The sequence below is a fragment of the Schistocerca gregaria genome, chromosome 6, assembly GCF_023897955.1.
Source record: "Schistocerca gregaria isolate iqSchGreg1 chromosome 6, iqSchGreg1.2, whole genome shotgun sequence".
NCBI classification, from domain to species: Eukaryota; Metazoa; Arthropoda; class Insecta; order Orthoptera; family Acrididae; genus Schistocerca; species Schistocerca gregaria.
Genome location: NC_064925.1, coordinates 290,895,963 through 290,919,271, shown reverse-complemented (window position 1 = coordinate 290,919,271; position 23,309 = coordinate 290,895,963). Strand labels below are relative to the sequence as shown.

At 41.5% G+C, this 23,309-nt stretch overlaps 1 protein-coding gene across 1 annotated transcript in view; it reads left to right on the top strand.

Annotated features, from left to right (window-relative positions):
• LOC126278856 (cilia- and flagella-associated protein 44-like) overlaps positions 1-23,309 on the top strand; it is a 577,958-nt gene that overhangs the window by 239,081 nt on the left and 315,568 nt on the right. The window contains exons 10-12 of the mRNA XM_049979132.1: positions 9,360-9,630; positions 9,864-10,083; positions 20,633-20,900. Coding sequence (XP_049835089.1) covers positions 9,360-9,630; positions 9,864-10,083; positions 20,633-20,900 — 759 coding nt within the window. The remainder of the gene's footprint in view (positions 1-9,359; positions 9,631-9,863; positions 10,084-20,632; positions 20,901-23,309) is intronic.

Below are 23,309 nucleotides of genomic sequence, written 5' to 3'. Positions count from 1 at the left end.
TTGTCTCACTCTAGTTTCATAGTTTATTAGGCAGACAGGATTTAAATGAGATAGCAGCAAACATGAAAAATACATGGCAAAATGTTTATATTCGAATTATTCTTATGGTGAAGAGAATACTGTATGTGATTCACAATTCATAAAAGTTCCTATTAGCACCATCTCTTCTCAGAGGTAGGAAAAAATTCAGAACGTAGAGTTGGCCATATTGACAAATATGCCAAACAGTCTTGCCAGTCGGATTTTCATAGTACATTGAAATGCTGCTACATTCGAAGATGAACAATACGGAATTTGTATTTACTTCTTTGGATAATGTATGAAAATGCAGTGGTCGAAACTCAAGGCGGAGAAAAAAGCTTGTCTTCCACCTTTTTTTTTTTAAATTTATTTCCTGACGCAGAGGTTTTGGTGCCAGTATTTATCTTCGTGCCTGCAAAGCATGCCTGTGTAGCGCTACGTATATTCTATGGCAGAAGTTAGTTGTGGCGGCATTTACCAACATGTTTCAGAACTTTCGCTTGCTTTGCATTCGATTCTAAGCCGCAGGCGGTTTTTTGGCTTACAAAAACCGGAAAAAAAGTGCGGCTTAGATTCGACTAAATACGGTATATGGTAGGTATTACTGCACTCGTTCCCTTTCCTGCATGCGCGCGTACTGCAGTGCATGGCGGTCAGTATCCGACAGTTGAATGGAGCGAAAAAGCATGGTGTGGCTACACTGCCATGGCTGGCAGCTGGCTCCCCCCACTACTATCTGCTGGCTGTGCAGAACTCCCCTACCACCCGCCAAGATACATGACGCCCTCTCTAGTGTCTGCATGTCCAGATTACAGGTGTGGAATCTTATGTGGTCACTATGCACTTTCCCCTTGGGTCTGAGTGCTGCTGGTTTTCCAGGCAAGGAGTGAAGAGCTGCATTGTGCAGATAGCATCCACATCTGTGGAGAACTTGGATGTGAGAGAGGTGAGAAACTCCCAATCAGTTGAAATTTTGGAATATGGGCCAAAGTGGCTAGCATGAGGAGCATTCCAACATGCCACCTGTGGGAGCATAAGATGACAGGACCAATGATGGCCAGTCGAAGCTGAGCCCATGGTGATGTTCAGTAGCAGTGGGGAAGGTGGAGACAACTCCACCACATTTGACGCCATGCAGGAGACATCAAACAGTCAAGGGGCATGTCTTATCAGCTGCAGGGGTACTGGAGCTGCTACCAGAGTCTGTGATGTTGTAGATGTATTGGGCAGTGGTAACACAGGCAGAAATTGAGGCTGGAGTACTGGTGGATAGGTGGCACCCAGTGACTAGGAAACAGGTGAAGGTGGTGGTGCACCTAGGATGGGTGGGTTGGTGCCCACCCAGACTTGGAGCTGATTTTGATGTCACCAGACCTCCAGGTCTCCTGTCTGTTGAGTGTAGACATGGTGGCTGGTCTGATGCATGATGGTTGCCAGTAACCAGGGAAGAACCAACCAAAACCACACTCAAAGACTGCCGTCCATGGTGTAAGGAATGGTACAGTGTAGTACGAGAGTAATCCCAAAAGTAAGGTCTATTTTTTTTGTAAGTACATAGACCTATTTATTTCTACAATGGTTTACATCAGTTTACAGCTTGAACATTTAGGTGTTTTTCGACATAATCACCATTTATGTCGATGCATTTTTGTTGACGCTGTGGCAGTTTTTGTATGCCCATGTCATACCAGCTCGCCACCATGCTGTTCAGAAGGTTATGAACCTCTTCTTTCACGTCATCGTTGGAGCTGAATCGCTTTCTGGCCAAATGTTCTTTTAACCTAGGGAACAGTTGATAGACACTGGGTGCCAAGTCAGGACTATAGAGTGGGTGGGTGATTATGTTCCACTGAAACTGTTGCAGGACAGCAACAGTTTGCCGAGTGACGTGTGGACGACCATTGTCATGGAGAATGTGTATGCCCTTGCTCAACATTCCTCTTCTCTGGTTCTGAATTGCCCGTTTGAGTTCTTTCAGAGTCTCACAGACCTGTCAGTGTTAATTGTGGTCCCACTGGGCATAAAGTCGACCAACAAGACCCTTTCCCGATCCCAAAAATCGGTTATCATGACTTTATTGGCAGACTGTGTTTGTTTGAATTTCTGTAGCTTCGACAAAGAAGGGTGCCACCACTGGTGTGATTGTTCCTTGGTCCCATGTGTAAAGTGGTATGCCCAGGTTTTGTCACCCGTGACAACTGAGTCCAGAAAGTTGTCCTGTTCGCCCGCAAGGCAGTGAAGAAATGCATGGAAAGCATCAACTCTTTGTTGCACGTGGTCCTCAGTCAGCATGTGTGGCACCTATCTTGTGCACGCTTTCTGGTAATTCAATGTTCCCATTAAAATTCTGTGAGCAGTGCTTCGGAAAAACTGAGGAACCAACGTGCAGAGATCATCCAGGGTGATCCGCCGATCTTCACACATGCATTGCTTTGCTCAACCTTCAGCACTGTCTCCTCAGAAATTGATGGCCTCCAGCTCCTTTGTTTGTTGTGAATTTTATTATGACCAGCTGAAAACTCTCTACACTACTTACGAACATTTTTGACATCCATGCACAATTCTCTATACACATCCGTCAATTAGACTTCTCTAGATTGCAATGCGGAACCATGTTCTTCAGAAAGGGCCCAGAGATTGAGCAGGTGGTCGCTTGTAGTATGTCAGGTAATTACAGTGTCATCCAGGTAGTGTGGCTTAGTGGACGTGAGTTGTTTCAGGTAACGTTGAAAAATTGTGGGGCACTTGCTATGCCAAACAAAAACTTTTGGTATTGATACTGCCTGAAAAGTGTATTTAGAACCATGATACATTTGGAAATCCTGTCCAAGGGTAACTGGTGATAGGCTTTGGAAAGATCAAGTTTGGAGAGGAATTGATCTGCTAAGCATGTGAACAGCTCTGTCAGACCTGGCAGTGGGTGTGTGTTGACCATGGACTGTGAATTCATGGTGACTTCAAAATCACCACAAAGTCAAAGTTAACCAGAGGGTTGATTCATGATAACAAGGGGTGTGTCCCATTCACTAGAGAAAATGGGATCCATGACCCTAAGATATGAGAGCTGGTCCAGTTCCACCTTGACTTTGGAGCAGAGAACTATAGGGATCTGCTGAGCACAAAAAATCTACGGTGAACTGACTGCCTCAAGGTTACGTGGACTTTAAAGTCTGTGGTGCACCCTAGGCCTTCCACAAAAATATCCTGAAATTTAGAGCACAGAGATTCCAATGATTGATAGGGGTATTGGCAAATACCAACTATATGGCGTCCGTGACTGAGAAGCCAAAGGCCTGAAAGGCATTATACCTGAAAAGGTTTGTTGAACTAGGGCCATAAGAACACTATAGGTAGTATGCCGAGTTACTGATCTGCTGTTTATCATATTCCCATAGGTGCCCTTTCACTGGTGACAGTGGAGGAGGGCTGAGGTCTGAATATATGCGAGCTTTAAGCAGGGAAACGGCTGCACCAGTGTCCACCAGCAGTCACACTTGCAGTGAAAGAACCAAAACCTTGATAAAACAAGCTTGCTGCACTTCTTATCATGATGCTTCCTGGGGATCCATATCCATGTTTTCTGATGCTGTGTTCTATGCTGTTGAGTGGCAGACTTCCATAATGTGGCCTTTTTTCTTATGCTTATGACAGATGGGCTCAGTGCTGGGGACACTCTGATCTGTCATATTGAGAGTAACAAGACATACACAATGGCAACAAGGAGCTGTGGCTGGAATGCTGTCTTCATGCCGCATGGGAGCCACTGGACCGGTCAGCTTGCATTGCCTCTAAGTTGTCCTCGAGACTGTGAGACCTCATACAACTGGGCAATGGATCACATCTCATTGAGAGAATGGTTTTCTGATTGGGGTTCCCACCAGCAGTCTTTTGTATCCAGAGTGGAGAGGATTGTAACACCATGAACTTTCATGTCTGCATATGACTCTTTTGAGTTGGACATGACAAAATAAAACTTGCAACTAAGGCCGTGGAGACTCATGACCCAGGCACAATAACACTGATGGTCTGTTTTGTGCATTGGTAGAATTCAACACTTGTGGCCAGACCGCGCATGCAACAGCAACAGCGAAAATTGTCAAAAGACAATGAAGAATATCTGACAAAAACAGTGTATGATATAACTCTGCATCCACAACTTGGAAGGTATGGAAATTTTGCTGTAGGCAGTGCTTATACACTTCCCAATCTTCTGCTGCCTCCTCAGACAGTGGGAATAGAAGTGGAAACATTTCCATAGATGAAGAGGGAGAGAGTAACACCAGCATAGCCTGTCACATGACCATGGGAAGTTCTGTCTGTCGTTGCACCAACATTTGAAGCATGGATCATAGAAACTTACATTTTAATTATGGATAATATATTGCAGAACTCTATGGTTTGAAAGGCAAGAAGTGTTCTCTGTCCTAAAGCCAATTACTAGCCTAAGTTTTAGAAACAAATGACTTATATTATCTGCGATGCAATTCCAGTGGCCCGCATCTCGTGGTCGTGCGGTAGCGTTCTCGCTTCCCACACCCGGGTTCCCGGGTTCGATTCCCGGCGGGGTCAGGGATTTTCTCTGCTTCATTATGGCTGGGTGTTGTGTGATGTCCTTAGGTTAGTTAGGTTTAATTAGTTCTAAGTTCTAGGGGACTGATGGCCATAGATGTTAAGTCCTATAGTGCTCAGAGCCATTTGAGCGATTCCAGTGTGGTAAAATTATAATCTCATCTTTTTCTATTTCCTCACTCTTTTCTAATGTGATCTGATCTCTGTTATAATTTGCTCCTTCTATCTCTTGGTGTTTGACCTCATAATTAGGGCTGGGTCCAAGCCATTTTTAGATGCTACCTTTTCACCTCATGTAGACTCTTTATCATATCCATAAGCTCCATGTTTACATCCTGTGACAGTGGTGTCCAATGTGAGCTGGAAATGTCACCGCTTTAACATTTTGACAGCTGTGATATGTATGCATCATGATTTGTGCACTGTGAGAGTTAGGACAGATCTTTGATCCTATTGCAATCACACTGAACTCACATTCGGGAGGACGATGGTTCAATCCTGCACCCAGCCACCCTCATTTAGGTTTTCTGTGATTTCCCTAAATTGCTTAAGGCGAATGCCATGATGGTTCCTTTGAAAGGGCATGGCTGCTTTGTTTCTCCATCCTTCCCTAATCTAAACTTGTCTTTTTTTTTCTAATGAGATCGTCGTTGACGTAACATTAAACACCTCCTCCTCCTCTTCCTCCTGCTCCTTCCGTAACCATATAGAAACGGTTACAATTACATTTCAAATATCCATGGGATTCTGTGTTTTCTTGGTGAACACTGGTTTTTGAATAATAGAGAATTAATTTATAATTGGTACCCATGTCATTTGATATGCAGGCTGATTTTTTCCATTGGGTACAAATTCTAGGGATTGATCAATGAGAGGATATGGGACAAAAAAGATATAATGAACTTATGTCCAGAAATGCATGGTTACCATGCTAGAGACCATTTATTCAATGGTACTTTATTACAGAGGCTGCAGTCTAACACATGTTGTACCATGTAGCCACAGTTGCAGTACGCATGGTTTCCTCATAGAGGGTGGTACTGTTATTCAAACATGCCCTAGTGCTCTCTCCTGCCATAATAATTGGTAATGTTGTGTACATTTCACTTCCCTTGCTGACTCACCTTGTAGTGGATGTGATACAGCATTGTACACAATGATTCTGTATTTGAATCGATAGCTTGCTGACATGGTGTTTACGTACAGTAAGGCAAGGTTGTATCAGGAGACCTATCGGTGCTGACAGCAACCACAGCGTTCAGTGTGTGCAACAGTGTTTTACCATTTTCATGAGACAGGATAATTTCAGGAAGCAGGAAATTTTGAAGGACATACCTGACATGTTCAGACACCAGCCTTGGAGGAAAATGTGATTAACACTGTGGAAGTTGATTTCTAAGTCAGTATCAGGCAGTTGGCCTGCCAGTACAGGGCAAGCCATATGACCATGTGGAACATTCTTTATGACAATTGTTACTACCCTTACCACTTACAGAATGTGCATGGCTTACTAGCAACAGACTTTCCATACTGGGAACAGTTTTGTTGGTTTCTTCACCATGCAACCGTGATCCCAGGATTTGTGTCATCCACTCTATTCACAGATGAGGCCACCTTTAGACAGAGTGGTATCATCAGTTTTCATATAAGTCATCTGAAAGTGTGCAGAAACCCCATGGTATGGTGACAGCAATCATCAGCGCAGTGCAACTGGAATGAGTGGGCTGGGATCATTGGCGACTGTATTTTGGGACCAGTGTTCCTTCTACATTGCCTAACAGGCCAGAACTATCAGCATTTGTTGCGGGTGGCTTTGCCTCCATTGCTGGAAAAAGTGTCATTAGTGTGGCAATTGGATAATTATCATGTACAGATTGTGTGTGTTTGGTAATCAGTTTTGACCCAGTTATACACAGTTTTTGAAGTCTTTGTCCGGGGCTGGCAATTCAAGTGATGGCAAGCCTACCCCAGTGGTACATTAGCTTATTTAGTTTCACTTTAATAGCATCTGGAACTACTTAATCCGCAACAGTATACGAATTGGTTTCAAATGATGAAAATAAAAAATTACCCAATCAGTACATAATTAAATGAACATGTGTAATGCTTATTTTAACTTTGGCACTTTGTCATACCCACTGAGATATGTTTTCACTTACCTGTGGGAGTTGGGCTGCCTTCTGGCAATATAATGTTGCACTGCTTTAGTTCAGCTAATGAAAGTGCTGCTGGCTGGTTTCACTCAGAAGAATGACTGGATAGCTGAGACACCTAAATTACTAAAGAGTGGTTTCAGATGAAAGAATGAATAAATGGTTCAACAGTTGGAAAAACTACTGACTGTTTTCAATTGAAAAGAAAGATTAAACAATTCCATCAATACACAAAGCTACAATGGTGTTGAATGTTTTCATACTGAATGAATCAACTGTTTTCATTTGATTGCTCCCACAGATTGGTTTCACTCAACATGAGTTGTCTGACTAACTGAACAACTGTTCTCATTCAGTTGCTGTCAGAGACTAGTTTCACTCAAAAGAATGAACGAATTATACAACCAATACTCAAAACGACAACCGAATGAGTCCAACAATCAAAATAATCAATTTTTTTCATTTGGTTGTTCCATCACTTGTCTGCTGTGCATGTGCAACATTGCACCTGCGACACCTGGCATGGATAGTGCAAAATCTGTTTTTTTTTTTTTTTTTTAAATTTTAATTGAGAGGGAGAGCCCCAATAGGAGTACTATATCTTTTTAATTGTCCTACTGAAAACTAAAAATCTGTTCATCACAATTTATTATTACAAATTAAATTAACTTTGCATCTTCTGCAGTTCCAAAAAAATGTAATTCTATGGATTTGGCTGCAGCTAATTCCCTGTAGCTGGAACTAACACTGAAATGATCAGCACTTGAAGAAAACTGTTTTCCAACATGGAAGCCTACTTCTTGACATTACGTTGTTGTCACCGATGGCACGTCGATGAGAGCTTAATTGAGCTAGCATGTCTTGCTGATGCCTGATGAGGTACCTGGTGGTCTGTAGCTCTCAGTGTGAGTTCTGGCAGTCCGGATGCATACTTGAAAATCCCACGTGGCTGCCAAAGACCACATGCCCTTTGCTTTCCATGACTTATGCAAAATAAGTATCGGATGTTCCAGTTTGTGACCCTGGGCACCATAGCAGATAGCATCTTTATAACGGCATGTGCAGGCCTCTGGGAAATCAGTTGTTAAGCGTGTTTTTGATGTGTGAAATACTTTCATTGTGTTCTTGTTGACATCAGTCCATGAGCCAATGAATTGTATCTCTTTTATTGCCATTGTTCCTGTGTGTTCCTAGATAGAAAACAACTCATGATGTTAACAAGATGTCTTTTAACTAATATATACAAGCTACAGAGTGCCAAGCATACAAGATTTTCAAATAATTTCAGATTGTAGTCAACCACTTTATGCCAGGATTACCTAAACCTGCAGTTTAGCAAAATCATAGGCATGGGGAGGGGAGGGGGGGGGGGGGGGAGTCAGCAGTAACACCTCTTGTCCATTCTTGCAGATGCCCATGATTGAATTTGATACGGCAAAGAAATAACTTCTTGTACTGCTTAATACCCCAGGTATTAACGACAAGATCCATCCAGCAATGTGGTGTTCAACATTCACATTCTATTTATTAGTGGTAGACTCAGGCAGTGAATGGACTCATGTTACTAACAAAAGTATGTGTCCTGTAACAACAGTGGAAAGTCATTGTAACTTTGTAATAATTCAGAGCAAAAGGAGCCTAACCCTTAGCCCTAAAGCTATTCTCCCTAGCTTGTATGATCTTGATCATGTTGAGCACCACAGCTGACACTAATGGTAATGTTTACTGAAAACCATGTCAGCTGTATTATTTAAACATTTATTGTGTTATCATCGACTTCATTTGTTGAACATCTTCGAGTTGCCTGCAGCTAACCAAAATGGGAAATTAGGCTATAGCTACAGCTTCTTAATAAATAAAATAGGCAACTTGCACCTGTAGATAACAGCTTTATACAAAATCCTCACCAAGCTGTGCCGATGTCGTGACACAGATTGTCTGATTCTTGTATGTAATATGAAAATCCAAATCCATAATCACTGACCACAAACACTGTGTTGAGTGCCAGGTGGAATTATGGTGAGAAGACACTGTATGCTGAGTACAGTAAACTCCCCAGTCAGAGCTGATCTATGTCTACACTGGCCAGCAGCCAGCCATATCTGGACAATGAAGATTGTGCAAATCCACAAAAACTTGAGGATTCAACACTAACACAATTTTATAAAACTCAGGCATTGCCTTTTTTGTTTCTTTCATTTTGTACTAGTATCAGGAAAATATTACTGGGAAGCATTCACTATAAGATGTAACATGTCAGAAGACATTCTCCAATAAGTACCCTAGGTAAATGGATGCAATGTTGTAACAACACAAGATAATACCCTGTTTGCAGTTTATGGCCGTGTTTTGCTTTTTTAATATGATTTGTGCTATGCAGGTCCAAAACATAGTCTTATTTGTCATTATTTCATGAATCTTTTTACCATGCTTAATAATCCTTGTCTCATACTCCTTTGCTTAGTTATTTGTGACCAAAAAAATTAATTTCATGATGTTAAAGAAGAAACTATGTCTGTGTATCTATCCTTCTCTGAATTAATACTTACTGATTTTATTTGGTTACTATTGATCTGTATCAACAGTAATCTGATCTTATTTGATTTTTTTATCCAGGCCTCAACTTTAATGGTTGGCTGTAGCACGGGGCACTATATGGAAATGATATTACCTGAAAGACCTGTCTTTTACACAAAGAAAACTTTCAGATTAAGAGTTGAATCAAGAGTTTTACAGTTCAAGTCTGTGAAATCAATGATTCGAAGAGAGATTAAAATCAAAGAAATAGAAGCTAAGAAAGAAAAGAAGCTTGAGAAAAAAAGAGAAGAGCTAAGAAAGATGAGGGAGGAAAACCCACATCTAGATATTGATGAGGAAACATTTTTTGGTAAATATTCATTTACATGATGAGTAATTATGCAAATGCTTATAGCACGTAAGAGTCCAATAAATAACTGCCTACCATTTCAACAAAGATTGTAAGTAATGGAATGAATGTAATCCTATGAGAAGAAAATAACTGAAGAGAATTAATTTAATCATAGTATTGTGTTAACTTGTCAATTGCAGAGTGAGCCAAATCTGTAGTGAATAATGCTTGTTTTAAATGTACTTTCACAGAGGATTCAGAGTCAGAAGAAAAATTAGAGCCTCTGTACTTCCCAGAAGTACCAAACTCTGTACTGTTTGCTGTGTATGTTGCACCAGATATAATTTGGTTATCTATGGGAGGTTATGATGCAGGCTATATGTATGAATATAAATTTGGTGAAGAAGATCCTGTGTGTTCCACTATGATAGCTGATGCAGATGATATTGAAATAAACTATTTTTTGTACAGGTTAGTTCCTGAAATAACTTTTACTGTGAAGCATTTCTATGCATACCATTCTTGGAATTAAACAAAAAATTGCAGTTTCAGCTGCAATTACTAAGTTTCTATTGCTCTGGTTTTGATGATGGTGACTAATGTATTATAGCATATTAGTGCAAGACTAGGTTTTAAATGTGCACTGTTTGTGTTAAGTTGTGGCAAATTTCAACTTGCTCAGTGGCTCAGTGGCAGTGGCCAAACAGTTTACTACAGATGTGCTCTTGTGCTCCATCAGAAGGTGAATGTGAAGGAGTGACCTTGCATCTACATAGAAAATGACAAGCAGAAATTGTTTTAGCATTGAAAGGAATGTATACAATTGTTCATGGACTCAAACGGGCCCTACTTAGAAATCTGCCACAAAAAATTGAAAATATTTAGTGAATACTGAAATATACACCATATGTTATTTTTAGTTTATGTCAGAGTACAAAACCACACCTGCACCGAACTGCTTGTGAACTGTGACTGAGTTGATCAAGCAAGTTGAACTTGTCACAGCATAATGACACACTACGAGGTCAAAAAGAACCACACACTAATACACATGATAAGTAATTCTTTGGCAGTGTGAGCAGTCTCAGTCCTTTGTCAGACCTCATATTTGTCTTGAGTTGTTACAGCTCATGCCGAATCATGTGGGCTTCTACAAATAGCAGAGGATTGTGCACTCTAATGTTGCACCTAAAGGCAGTGGCCAAACAGTTTACTACAGATGTGCGCTTGTGCTCCATCAGAAGGTGAATGTGAATATGTAATCAATGTAGATTACAAGTTCATAAAATAGACTCACCACATTTATGTGAAGATGAGTGTGCTAAGAACTTTCATGGAGGAGAGAATGTTCGCTCAGTCTTACGGTACATAACATTCAGGAAGTGAAAGTTACTAACTATGAAAGTTCTCAAACCATTGTAGCAAATAAACTTCATGAGTTCTTTTGAGTTCCTGGTGTGTCAGTTTCCTGTTGAAGCAAATGAATATTGAGAATTGTAGACTAAGGGAACTAAGATAGTAATTTCAGGCTACTTTGGTGGCCACATCTTGATATACAAATCTTGGTTATGTACACATTAAAATGGATCATAGAAAGTTACTTAATAGTTAGGGACAATATTTTGCAGAACTCTATGACTTGAAAGAGAAGAAGGTTGTCAAAAGTGTACTTGAAAAATAGAGATGAAATAGAATTAAACTCAGAACATTCGATGCTGAGGAACAGATCTTTGTGGTAATTAATGTGTGGGTTATGCCATAGAAAAGAGAAAAAATTAAATATTAGAGTGTTAACTGAACTTGAGCAGGCTGCCAGGTTTTGTTTTACACATAAGCAAAAGATATGGAAATTATTAAAATCTATGTACCTACATGTACACTTTCTAATGAGGAGGTAGAAGACCTCTATGAAGAGCTGTAGAAACTCATAAATGACAGTAGATCACACTATAAGTTGATTATTCAGCTGAAGACTTGCGATTAAAACTGTATCTCACCAATGCTTATTTGTGGTTGGACTGAGGATTTCTTGGTAAGGATACATCATGTTATTTTAGATGGAGAATAATTGTCAAGAAGGGTTCCAGGGTCATAGGATGGGACACTTGCTGTTCATTTTGTATATTTATTATCAGACAGACAGTGTTAGTAGTAATCTTAGACACTCTATGGATGATGACTTTTCTATAATGAAGTATTATCTGAAGAAAACCCAGCACAAATATTTAGTGAAATCTTCATAAGATTTCAAAGAGGTGCAAATTTCACAGAATACAGAGAGTCTCCTTTTACTAGATTAATCAGGAAAGAGGGAAGGAGAGGGAAACACGAAAGGATGTGGGTTTTAAGGGAGAGGGTAAGGAGTCATTCCAATCCCGGGAGCAGAAAGACTTACCTTAGGAGGAAAAAAGGACAGGCACACACACACACACACACACACACACACACACACACACACACACACATATGTATATATCCATCCTCACATATACAGACACAAGCAGACATTTGTAAAGGCATAGAGTTTGGACAGAGATGTCAGTTGAGGCGGAAGTACAGAGGCAAAGATGTTGTTGAATGACAGGTGAGGTATGAGAAGCAGCAACTTAAAATTAGCGGAGGTCTTCCTGTTACCCTACAGGCCTCAACCTCCGCTAATTTCAAGTTGCCGCCGCTCATACCTCACCTGTCATTTAACAACATCTTTGAGTCTGTACTTCCACCTCGACTGACATCTCTGCCCAAACTCTTTACCTTTACAAATGTCTGCTTGTGTCTGTATATGTGCGGATGGATATATGTGTGTGTGTGTGTGCCAGTGTATACCTGTCCTTTTTTCCCCTAAGGTAAGTCTTTCCGCTCCCGGGATTGGAATGACTCCTTACCCTCTCTCTTAAAACCAACATCCTTTCGTCTTTCCCTCTCCTTCCCTCTTTCCTGATGAAGCAACCATTGGTTGTGAAAGCTTGAATTTTGTGTGTGTGTGTTTGTGTTTATTTGTGTGTCTATCAACATACCAACACTTTCATTCGGTAAGTTACATCATCTTTGTTTTTATATATATTTTTCCCACGTGGGAAAACCGTTGGTTGCGAAAGCTTGAATTTTGTGTGTATGTCAGTGTGTCTATCAACCTGCCAGCACTTTCGTTTGGTAAGTCACATAATCTTTGTGTATATATAAAGAAAGAAACATCCCAGATGGGAAAAATGTATTTAAATACAAAGATGCTGTGACTTACCAAATGAGAAAGTGCTGGTAGATAGACACAATAAAAAAACACACAAACACACACACAAAATTTCAAGCTTTCGCAACCAATGGTTGCTTCATCGGGAAAGAGGGAAGGAGAGGGAAAGATGAAAGGATGTGGGTTTTAAGGGAGAGGGTACGGAGTCATTCCAGTCCCGGGAGCGGAAAGACCTACCTTAGGGGGAAAAAAGGATAGGTATATACTCGCACACACACACACTCATATCCATCCATACATATAGACACAAGCAGACATATTTAAAGGCAAAGAGCTTGGGCAGAGATGTCAGTTGAGGCAGAAGTGCAGAGGCAAAGATGATTTTGAATGACAGGTGAGGTTTGAGTGGCGGCAATCTGAAATTAGCGGAGATTGAGGCCTGGTGGATAACGAGAAGAGAGGATATATTGAAGGGCAAGGTCCCATCTCCGGAGTTCGGATAGGTTGTTGTTGGTGGGAAGTATCCAGATAACCCGGACGGCGTAACACTGTGCCAAGATGTGCTGGCCGTGCACCAAGGCATGTTTAGCCACAGGGTGATCCTCATTACCAACAAACACTGTCTGCCTGTGTCCATTCATGCGAATGGACAGTTTGTTGCTGGTCATTCCCACATAGAAGGCTTCACAGTGTACGCAGGTCAGTTGCTAAATCACGTGGGTGCTTTAACACATGGCTCAGCCTTTGATTGTGTACACCTTCCGGGTTACAGGACTGGGTTAGGTGGTGGTGGGAGGGTGCATGGGACAGGTTTTACACGGGGGGCGGTCACAAGGGTGGGAGCCAGAGGGTAGGGAAGGTGGTTTGGGGATTTCATAGGGATGAACTAAGAGGTTATGAAGGTTAAGTGGATGGCAGAAAGACACTCTTGGTGGAGTGGGGAGGATTTCATGAAGGATGGATCTCATTTCAGGGCAGAATTTGAGGAAGTCATATCCCTGCTGGAGAGCCACACTCAGAGTCTGATCCAGTCCCAGAAAGTATCCTGTCACAAATGGGGCACTTTTGGGGATCTTCTGTGGGTGGTTCTGGTTTTGAGGGGATGAGGAAGTGGCTCTGGTTATTTGCTTCTGTACCAGGTCGGGAGGGTAGTTGCAGGATGCAAAAGCTGTTTTCAGGTTGTTGGTGTAATGATTCAGGGATTCAGGACTGAGCAGATTCGTTTGCCACGAAGACCTAAGCTGTATGGAAGGGACAGTTTGATATGGAATGGGTGGCAACTGTCATAATGGAGGTACTGTTGCTTGTTGGTGGGTTTGATGTGGACAGATGTGTGAAGCTGGCCATTGGACAGATGGAGGTCAACGACGAGGAAAGTGATATGGGATTTGGAGTAGGACCAGGTGAATCTGATGGAACCAAAGGAGGCGAGGTTGGAGAGCAAATTCTGCAGTTCTTCTTCACTATGCGTCCAGATCATGAAGATGTCATCAATAAATCTGTACCAAACTTTTGGTTGGCAGGCCTGGGTAACCAAGAGAGCTTCCTCTAAGCGACCCATAAATAGGTTGGCGTACAAGGGAGCCATCCTGGTACCCATGACTGTTCCCTTTAATTGTTGGTATGTCTGGCCTTCAAAAGTGAAGAAGTTGTGAGTTAGGATGAAGCTGGCTAAGGTAATGAGGAAAGAGATTTTAGGTAGGGTGGCAGGTGATCAGCGTGAAAGGAAGTGCTCCATCGTAGCGAGGCCCTAGATGTGCGGGATATTTATGTATAGGGCAGTTGGGTTGGGTTGTTTGGGGAAGGAGACCAGACATTGAGGTCATCGGTCTCATCGGATTAGGGAAGGATGGGGAAGGAAGTCGGCCATGCCCTTTCAGAGTAACCATCCCGGCGTTTGCCTGGAGTGATTTAGGGAAATCACAGAAAACCTAAATCAGGATGGCTGGACGCGGGATTGAACCGTCGTCCTCCCAAATGCAAGTCCAGTGTCTAACCACTGCGCCACGTCGCTCGGTTTAGGGAGGTGGCATCAATGGTTACAAGGATGGTTTCCAGAGGTAACAGATTGTGTAAGGATTCCAGGTGTTCGAGAAAGTGGTTGGTGTCTTTGATGAAGGATGCATGTAATGAGTTGTAGGTGTTGATCTACGTAGGCAGAGATATGTTCTGTGGGGGCTTGGTAACTTCAGTTTATTGCCAGGATACTGGGAAAATGCAGTTAGTTTATAAGGGAAATTGTTTACAAATCCCTTATGCATCATATCTTAGAATATGTCTCAAGTTTATGGGACCCATACCAATTAGTATTAACAGAAGACATTGAACATATGCAGAGAAGAGTGACACAAATGGTTACAGATTTGCTCAACTCAAGGAACATCATCCTAGAAGCCAGCTGCAAAATTGAGTTCCATGCCACACACCACCTGAAAAAACTATCCACAGTGCTAGTGCAACACCTAAGAAGTGGGGTCCCTCTCCCTATCCCTCACAAACACCAACCAGAACAGAACCTTCAACAAACCGCCCTCGTAGCCAACAAACCTAGCCTAGCCACCCTACTCAATCTCCCCATCCCAGCACATACCCCACACAGACCATATCTCAACTATAACCACAGTCAAATGCCACATATCACCAGTCCCAATTCAGTTCTAAACCTCTCATCCAGGTCCCTGTCTCCTCCAGAGACATTTGTTCTATCAAAAGGCTTAACCTTTAGCCCCACGCCTAAATTCAACCACACTGTCCTGGTCAAAGATCTCCTCTCATTCACCCAGAACCTCAACTGGAAATATCACTTCACTACCCAAACACAGCCCCCAAATAGTAGACCCAGTGTTGAACCCTGCCTAGAACAGTTCCGACCGCCTTCTCAAAGGAATCCTCCTCCCCTCCCCCTAAACCATCCCTTGCAGACATTTCAGGAATTGCTCACATCCAGTGTTGCCTCCCAGTTCTTCTTGAAGAACATCCCATCAACCCCCAACATCACCCCAGCTGAATCCCGTGCCATTAAGGAGCTGAAAACAGACCGCTCTATTGTCATCCTCCCGGCAGATAAAGGCTCCCACAACTGTGGTTCTTGACCGTGTGGAGTATGTGGCAGAAGGACTGCGTCAACTCTCTGACACCTCAACCTACAAAGCTCTTACCCAGGATCCCATTCCCTCCATCTAGACTGAGCTGCAGAAAATCATACAAATCCAAGGTCCCTCACAAGGCATCACAATGGCTTCCATAGACTTACTCACGCCACCTGAGCCACGTACCCCTACCTTCTATCTATTACCCAAAATCCACAAAGAGAACCATCCTGGCTGTCCCATTGTAGCAGGCTTCAAAGCCCCAACAGAACGTATCTCTGCTCTGGTAGACCAACACCTCCAACCTATCACCTGCAGACTCCCATCCTACATCTAAGACACAAACCACTTCCTAGAACGCCTCAAATCCATTCCCACTCCTCTCCCACCTGAAACCTTTCTTGTCATCATAGATGCTAAATCCCTTTACACAAACATCCCACATACCCATGGTCTTCCTGCCTTTGAGCACTACCTCTCCCAACGCCCACCCGAAGATCTTCCAAAAACCTCGTTCCTTATCACACTTACCAACTTCATCCTCACCCATAATTACTTCACTTTTGAAGGCCAGACCTACAAACAAATCAGGGGAACGGCCATGGGAACCATGATGGCTCCGTCCTATGCCAACCTCTTCATGGGCCGCATGGAGGAGGCTTTCCTGAACAGCTGCTTCCCCTGGCCTGGTATAGGTTTATAGATGACATCTTTGTGGTCTGGACTCATGGTGAAGAAACAATCCTTAATTTCCTCCATAACCTCAACTCCTTTTTGAATCTGAATTTCACCTGGTCTTTCTCCAAAACCCACATCACCTTTCTGGATGTTGACCTTCATCTTGTTGAAGCTCACATCCACAAATCTGTCCATATCAAACCCACAAACAAACAACAGTACCTTCACTTTGATAGCTGCCATCCATTCCACATCAAATGCTCCCTTCCCTACAGCCTAGGTATTCATGGCAAAAGTATCTGCTACAGTGACGAATCCCTCAACGATTACACCAACAACCTGACCAGTGCTTTCCTGTCCCGCAACTATCCTGCAGACCTTGTCCACAAACAGATCTCCCGAGCAATACATTCCTCCCTGTCCAACAACAATGTTCCTACCCCCAGACCACACAGAAGCATCCCCCTTGTCACCCAATATTATCCTGGCCTCGAATACATCAACAAATTACTCTGCCAAGGATATGACTTTCTCAAGTCAACCCCTGAAAGGAGATCATTCCTTGGCAAAATTCTCACCACACCACCCAGAGTTGCCTTTCATCTCCTTCCTAACCTCCGTAACATCCTTGTTAAACCCTACAATATTCCCAGACTACCTTCTCTACCCAGTGGTTTCTACCCCTGTAACCGACCCCGCTGCAAAACCTGCCCCATGCATCCCCCCACAACCACCTACTCTATCCCCGCTACTGGTAATACATACACAATTCAAGGCAGGGCCACATGTGAAACTACACATGTCATTTATCAGCTGACATGCCTGCACTGCACAGCCTTTTACATCAGTATGACAACAACTAAACTGGCTGAGCACATGAACGGACACAGACGAACTGTCCGCCTAGGAGGTGTCCAATACCCAGTAGCGGAGCATGCCCTCCAGCATAATTCTAGGGACCTAGGAACCTGCTACACCGTATGTGCCATTTGGCTTCTCCCACCCAACATCAGTCCCTCTGAACTTTGGAGATGGGAACTTGCACTCCAACACATCCTTTCATCCCGCCATCCCCCTGGACTGAACCTACGTTAAACAACCTCACTTCCATTTACTCTTCAGTCTTCTTCTCTTTCCCTTTCCTCTTTAGCCATTCACGCATCTTTTCATCCTACATAGTTGTGTTTATCTTTATACTATATACCTCTTTACTTCTGTGTGCATCCTCTTTGGTTTGAAGCTGACACAGTACTTACAGTAGAATATCTTTGGCTTCCCTCTGACAACCATGCCTCCATCCTTGCTACCCTCCCTGTTTTCCTTTCCCTGTTGCTTCATAACCTGGGTTGTGAGTAACTGAATCCACTTTACCTTCTTCCCTTTCTTTCCTCTATCTCCTCCCTGATGAAGGAACATTTGTTCCGAAAGCAAGGAACATAAATTTTCGGTTCTTTTTTTTGTGTATCTATTGGCTGTACTGAGCTGAGGTAAGTACTGGTCAGCCCCTCTATCTCTTTGTTAGTATTTGTTTCAACTCAAGTAAGACCATCATAGAAATTCTGAAGCACTTGAATCAGCAAATGCTTGGAATATCCACAAATTATTCCATATAAGATTACTTTTAAAGTTTCAAGAACCAGTATTAAGTGAAAAATCTAGAAATTATTTGCATCACCCTACATATCTCTCTCTTAGGGACCTCACAGACAAGATCAGACTAATTAAAACACTCACAGAGAAATTCAAACAGTCATTGGTCCTGCATTTAAAACGTAACTGGAAGAATTATTTATATGTGGTAACACACTAATTGTCCTCTGCCATGAACTTCACAATGGTTTATGAAGTATGTATGTATGTGTAGATATAGATTCTAGATAGCAGAAAAACAAACTACAGAGTGGAAAGATCTCCTTAAATGTTTGTGTGGTTCAATAAATAAAAAGAAAAGTGTCTGGTTAACAATGAAACCAAGGGCATTATGAAAGTAATGCAAGTTGATGAGTACTAAGCCATGTGAAGTATGAAGAAAAGAAACATGATGATGAAATTTTAATGTAGATGGTTACAATTTTAAGAAAGTAATACAGCAATTTAGGAGTTTCCATTGTTTGAGAAAACAATACAAAATTGTTTACAGAATCTTTGTGCAAGAAGATAACTCACCAAAAGTTGAACAATGTCATAGTTGTTCTGTTTTAAAAAAAGATACAGATATGACATGTAAAGCTATAAACCTAACAACCTTGTGTTTATAATATACAAGATATTCATAAAAATTATTGTTGGATAAAAAACACTGTATTTTAAATAACTAAACTGGCTATAAAAAAGGACATAGCACAACAGACAATTTACAAGTTGTAAACAAAATTATGGAATAGAGTAATGGGTATGAATTACTGCATTGTCTTGCAGTCATAGATTTTGAGAAAGCATTTGGGTGATCTAGAGGTCTTGGAGTAAAATGAACAAAGTTTACTGGTGGTAGATTCCACTGTGTCTCAGACAGAAAACTTACAATCATGAAAGTGAGGTAAGGTGCTTTATTACAAAAATCATTGAAATCACTGAGGGTTTCCCAGCTGCCAACAGAGAGATGCATATTGGCAATTATCAGCAGAGATGGGAAACAAAGAAGTGGATCAGGGCATACTAATGTTACAATAGGAATGAGATCATTCATCAATAATATTTACTGGTAGAAATTTGCATGAGCCTTGTTTCAAAAGAGTATCATCATTTTTTTGTAATGTGATTTTCTTAAATATGGAAAATCATGAATTCATTTTGATTGAAGTGTAGATGAGTCATTGTATGTATAGCAGTGGCAGGAGAACACACGCACAAAAAGGTTTAACTTTTATGAGCTTTCAGAGCCAGTGGCTCCTTCTTCTGGCAAAAGAGTTGAAAGGGAAGGAAGAAGGGTGAATGAAAAGGACTGGAGAGGTTCAAGGAAAGGGGTATGGTTCAGAAAAGTCATCCACACTCCTGGGTCAAGGGAGAATTACCAGACCCAGGATTGTGAGTGACTTTTCTGAACTGTACCCCTTTCCCTAAACCTCTCCAGTCCTTTTCATTCACCCTTCTTCCTTCCCTTTCAACTCTTCTGGCAGGAGAAGGAGCCACTGGCTCTGAAAGCTTGTAAAAGTTAAACCTTTTTGTGCGTGTGTTCTCCTGTCTATCCATTTAATTATATTGTCAATAATTCATTATTTTCATTGTTATATACATACAAATCCACAATATTTGATGGATTTACTAGAAATGTTTCAAAATCGTTAAACTACTTGAAATTACTTTCATTAATCAAAAGTGAAAGCACTTCATGTGCCATACTTGTGCCAATAAGTGTGTTAATATAATTTTAACTGAAGTCTAACATGATACACCATAGAAAGTCTTGAAATTAGTTTTTACAACTGTTACAGTGGTGATCCAAGAAAGGTTTCAAAATGCTTATGGAGATGACTACTTATTGACAAAATAATTGTGTTATTGATACATACTTTTTTGGATGGGGCCCACCTTTAGCAAAACACAATTTTGTTTTTCATCCAAAACATGTTTCATTGCAGTTGCAGCATCATTAGTTGGCTTTTATTTTATGGCAGTTAAAGATAAAGAATGTTCTTTACTCTTTGCGTACATGTAGATCTTAGTTTTTAAAATAATAATTACAGATTTTTGGAGAAACACATAAAATTATGAGTTCATACCTTTTTACCACATGGTGTGGTTTTCCTGATGTATTACATTTTTACAGTGACTGTTTTCTTTCACATTTTGTCATCTGCAACCTTATACACCTTAAGGTAGGCACGGCGGACCCCATCCAAAAACATATGTATTGTTAAAGCAAACACGTAAAAATAGCTTAAACCCCAAGATGATTATGTGTTATTGATCACACGTCAGTTCTACTGCTCCCAGTTTTTATAATTTATGAAATGTGGTCACTTTGTCTGTCTGACAAAAAGTTATAAGTAAGGGGAATATTAGCGTATTTCAGTACTTTTACATCTCATTACAAAGTTAAAAGAAATCTTGCATTTTTTTTCAGCCCTGACAACCAATATGTCATACTTGGGATGCAAGATGGAAAAATTCGCATTAACCGTGTTAAACCAAACTATCGTGATATGACAGATTACTGGCTACTATCAATGCATGATAATGATAATGGAGTTATCACACGTCTCTGCTTCAGTAATGATCTTTCATACATGTTTTCTTGTGGCTGTGATGGAAATACATATATGTACAATTTCAATCTAGAAATTCCAATGGATGTTGCCACAGATATAAAATATATCATGCGAATGGGAGCTGTAAGTTTCATTTATTTAAAGTTGTATTAACATTACCTAAGTAACAATTTTAGCCCATTGTTAAATAAGGAAGTAATAGTAGGTTGAAATCGGCTTACTTTAAGGATATTACTGTATTAAAGATATTGCAACCAACCCTGGGAGTTTTCTGTCTGAACACTGATGACAACTTTAGCAGTTCATTTTACTCATACATCTGTACTTTGTGGGCATGGGGTAGTGATATTTACTCCCATTGCACATGTAGAAGACCGTGTGACTCGCAGGATGACAGCCAGTGTCCAGGCAGGTGACTGCAACATGCATTCCCAGCTTTTCTGACGCTTGTACTCAGACTATGGCACACAACCCCACTGCATCTGTCATGTGATAAGCATCTTGTGCCATCTGCGCCCACAGATAGTGGACAGTGGAGTGTTTAGCTGCAGTAGCCAGCTCTGTGATGAATGACTGCATTCCAGCGGCCGCTCATGTGTAGTGCAGTGGTGCCCACAGCATGATGGTGGAAGATGGCTGCCATGTGTGTGATGCAATCTGGTGCCTCTCGGGCAGGAATTTGGCTTGCTGATAGCATGAGCCTGGGATGGCCTGCTGTGGCTCAATATCTGGGAGTGAGCTTAGTGCAGAAAGTAGGCACCACAATGGTGACTTACAAAAATCACAACTATCTGTACAGGTTAACAGTGCACCTGTTCTGCCACTGTACCACTTCCAGTCACGTGTATAACAATACTGAAACCCTGAATGGAGAAAAACCTTTTCCTATCCTGCAAGAACTATGCGCTACTGTCTTGTTGGCAAGTTTTGAGCAAGCTGTCCCCATAGTAATAATTCAACAGCTCTGTTACTGTAATCTAAATGCCAGAAGCTCATGTTTGCCAGCTACCAGTGGCTGCTGCGGTACTTAAACACATATTTTCACAGATTTTGCCATAAAATAGTAGTGACACTACACTATCCCTCCTCCATGGGAAGACCCAGCTTGCAGGCTCCCACTTTAGACCAATCTACAACAATGTATTACATTTACAGAAAAATTTCCATTATAACAGTATCTGGGGGCTTGATGTGCAAGGTTCAGAGACCGTATTTAACTTACAAAGCTTACTTCCTAGACTTCTTCTTACACTAATAGGCTGCTTATTGCTACCCCACTTAATGATTCATTAATTCTTTTGGTACCCACAACATATTGCGCCTGTACACTTTCATATTCTTCCAGTCATATGACATTGGCAGTTCTCTCTCCATGCTCACATGGCTTGTTCTCTATCTTTGTATTCTCTTAAACTGTAGAAAATACATTTATAATCAACATTCACATTACATCATTCCACATACACACACTTTTATGCCCTCAGGATCCTGTCTTCCATAATCTGTCCACAAGTGGATCAGGTTGACAGGTGCCTCTCCATCTAAATTAGATAAAGGCTATGCATAGCAGAATCAGAGCCACTATGGTGCTATGTAGTGTGCTGCTCAAGGTCACAGTTGCTTATCATTACCCTTCCCTAAATAGCTTAACATGTGGTGTCAACTGTTCTGCTCAAATCTGCCCCTCTTGTGCTTCTATTAATTGGTTCAAGGAATGTGTCAGACGTAGTTTCAATGTATTGTTAAGGATGGTTTGATTCTACATTGGAAGTACCTCTAGTGGTTGATCTGGCTGATACAACTGTGTCTGTGTGGTCTGTGTGATGTTCAACTTTGCAATTTGTGCAACTGTCGCTGGTAGATGGAAGGCTGGCCATATGTCACTTGCTGTCCCACTGATCAACAACCCAGTACAGCTCAGCTTCATTCCCCATGCCTTTGTGAGCCTTGCTTGTTCATAGCACCACTACCACATCATATCCTGAGTAAATACAGTTAACACTGTAAGCTGCAAAATCATTTAAATACTACAATGTCTGACAGATAGTCTTGTTCCCATGTTTTCTGCCCAAGAATAGCTGCACTGCACACGTTTTCACCAGTTTGAAGCAGTTGGGCCAGGCACATTGCAATCTGCTCTCTCTGATAGTGTTCTAGTTTGCCTCTGTCATTATTACATGTCTGTCTGCTTCTGAGATTAACAATTCACCAGCTGCCCTTACATGTATAAATTTCTCTACGGAGCCCTGTACTCAATCTCAGCTCTGGTGGCAGTTCCCCCTGCACTTTTCGCAAGCATAACAAGTATTGCTCTGGCGAGAACAGTATGGTACACGGCCATCCATGAATTGTGTGATAAATAACTTTATGTAAGCTTACTATTACCCATATACTGTGTGCTAGTGATTGTAACAGCCTTGTTATAGTGACTTACATAAAATACATCCACATGTGCTTGCATGATTCCCAAGTCTGGGTTTGCTGTATCCTTTGAAAGCTTTGCATATTCCATCGCCTCAGTCATCAGCTTCC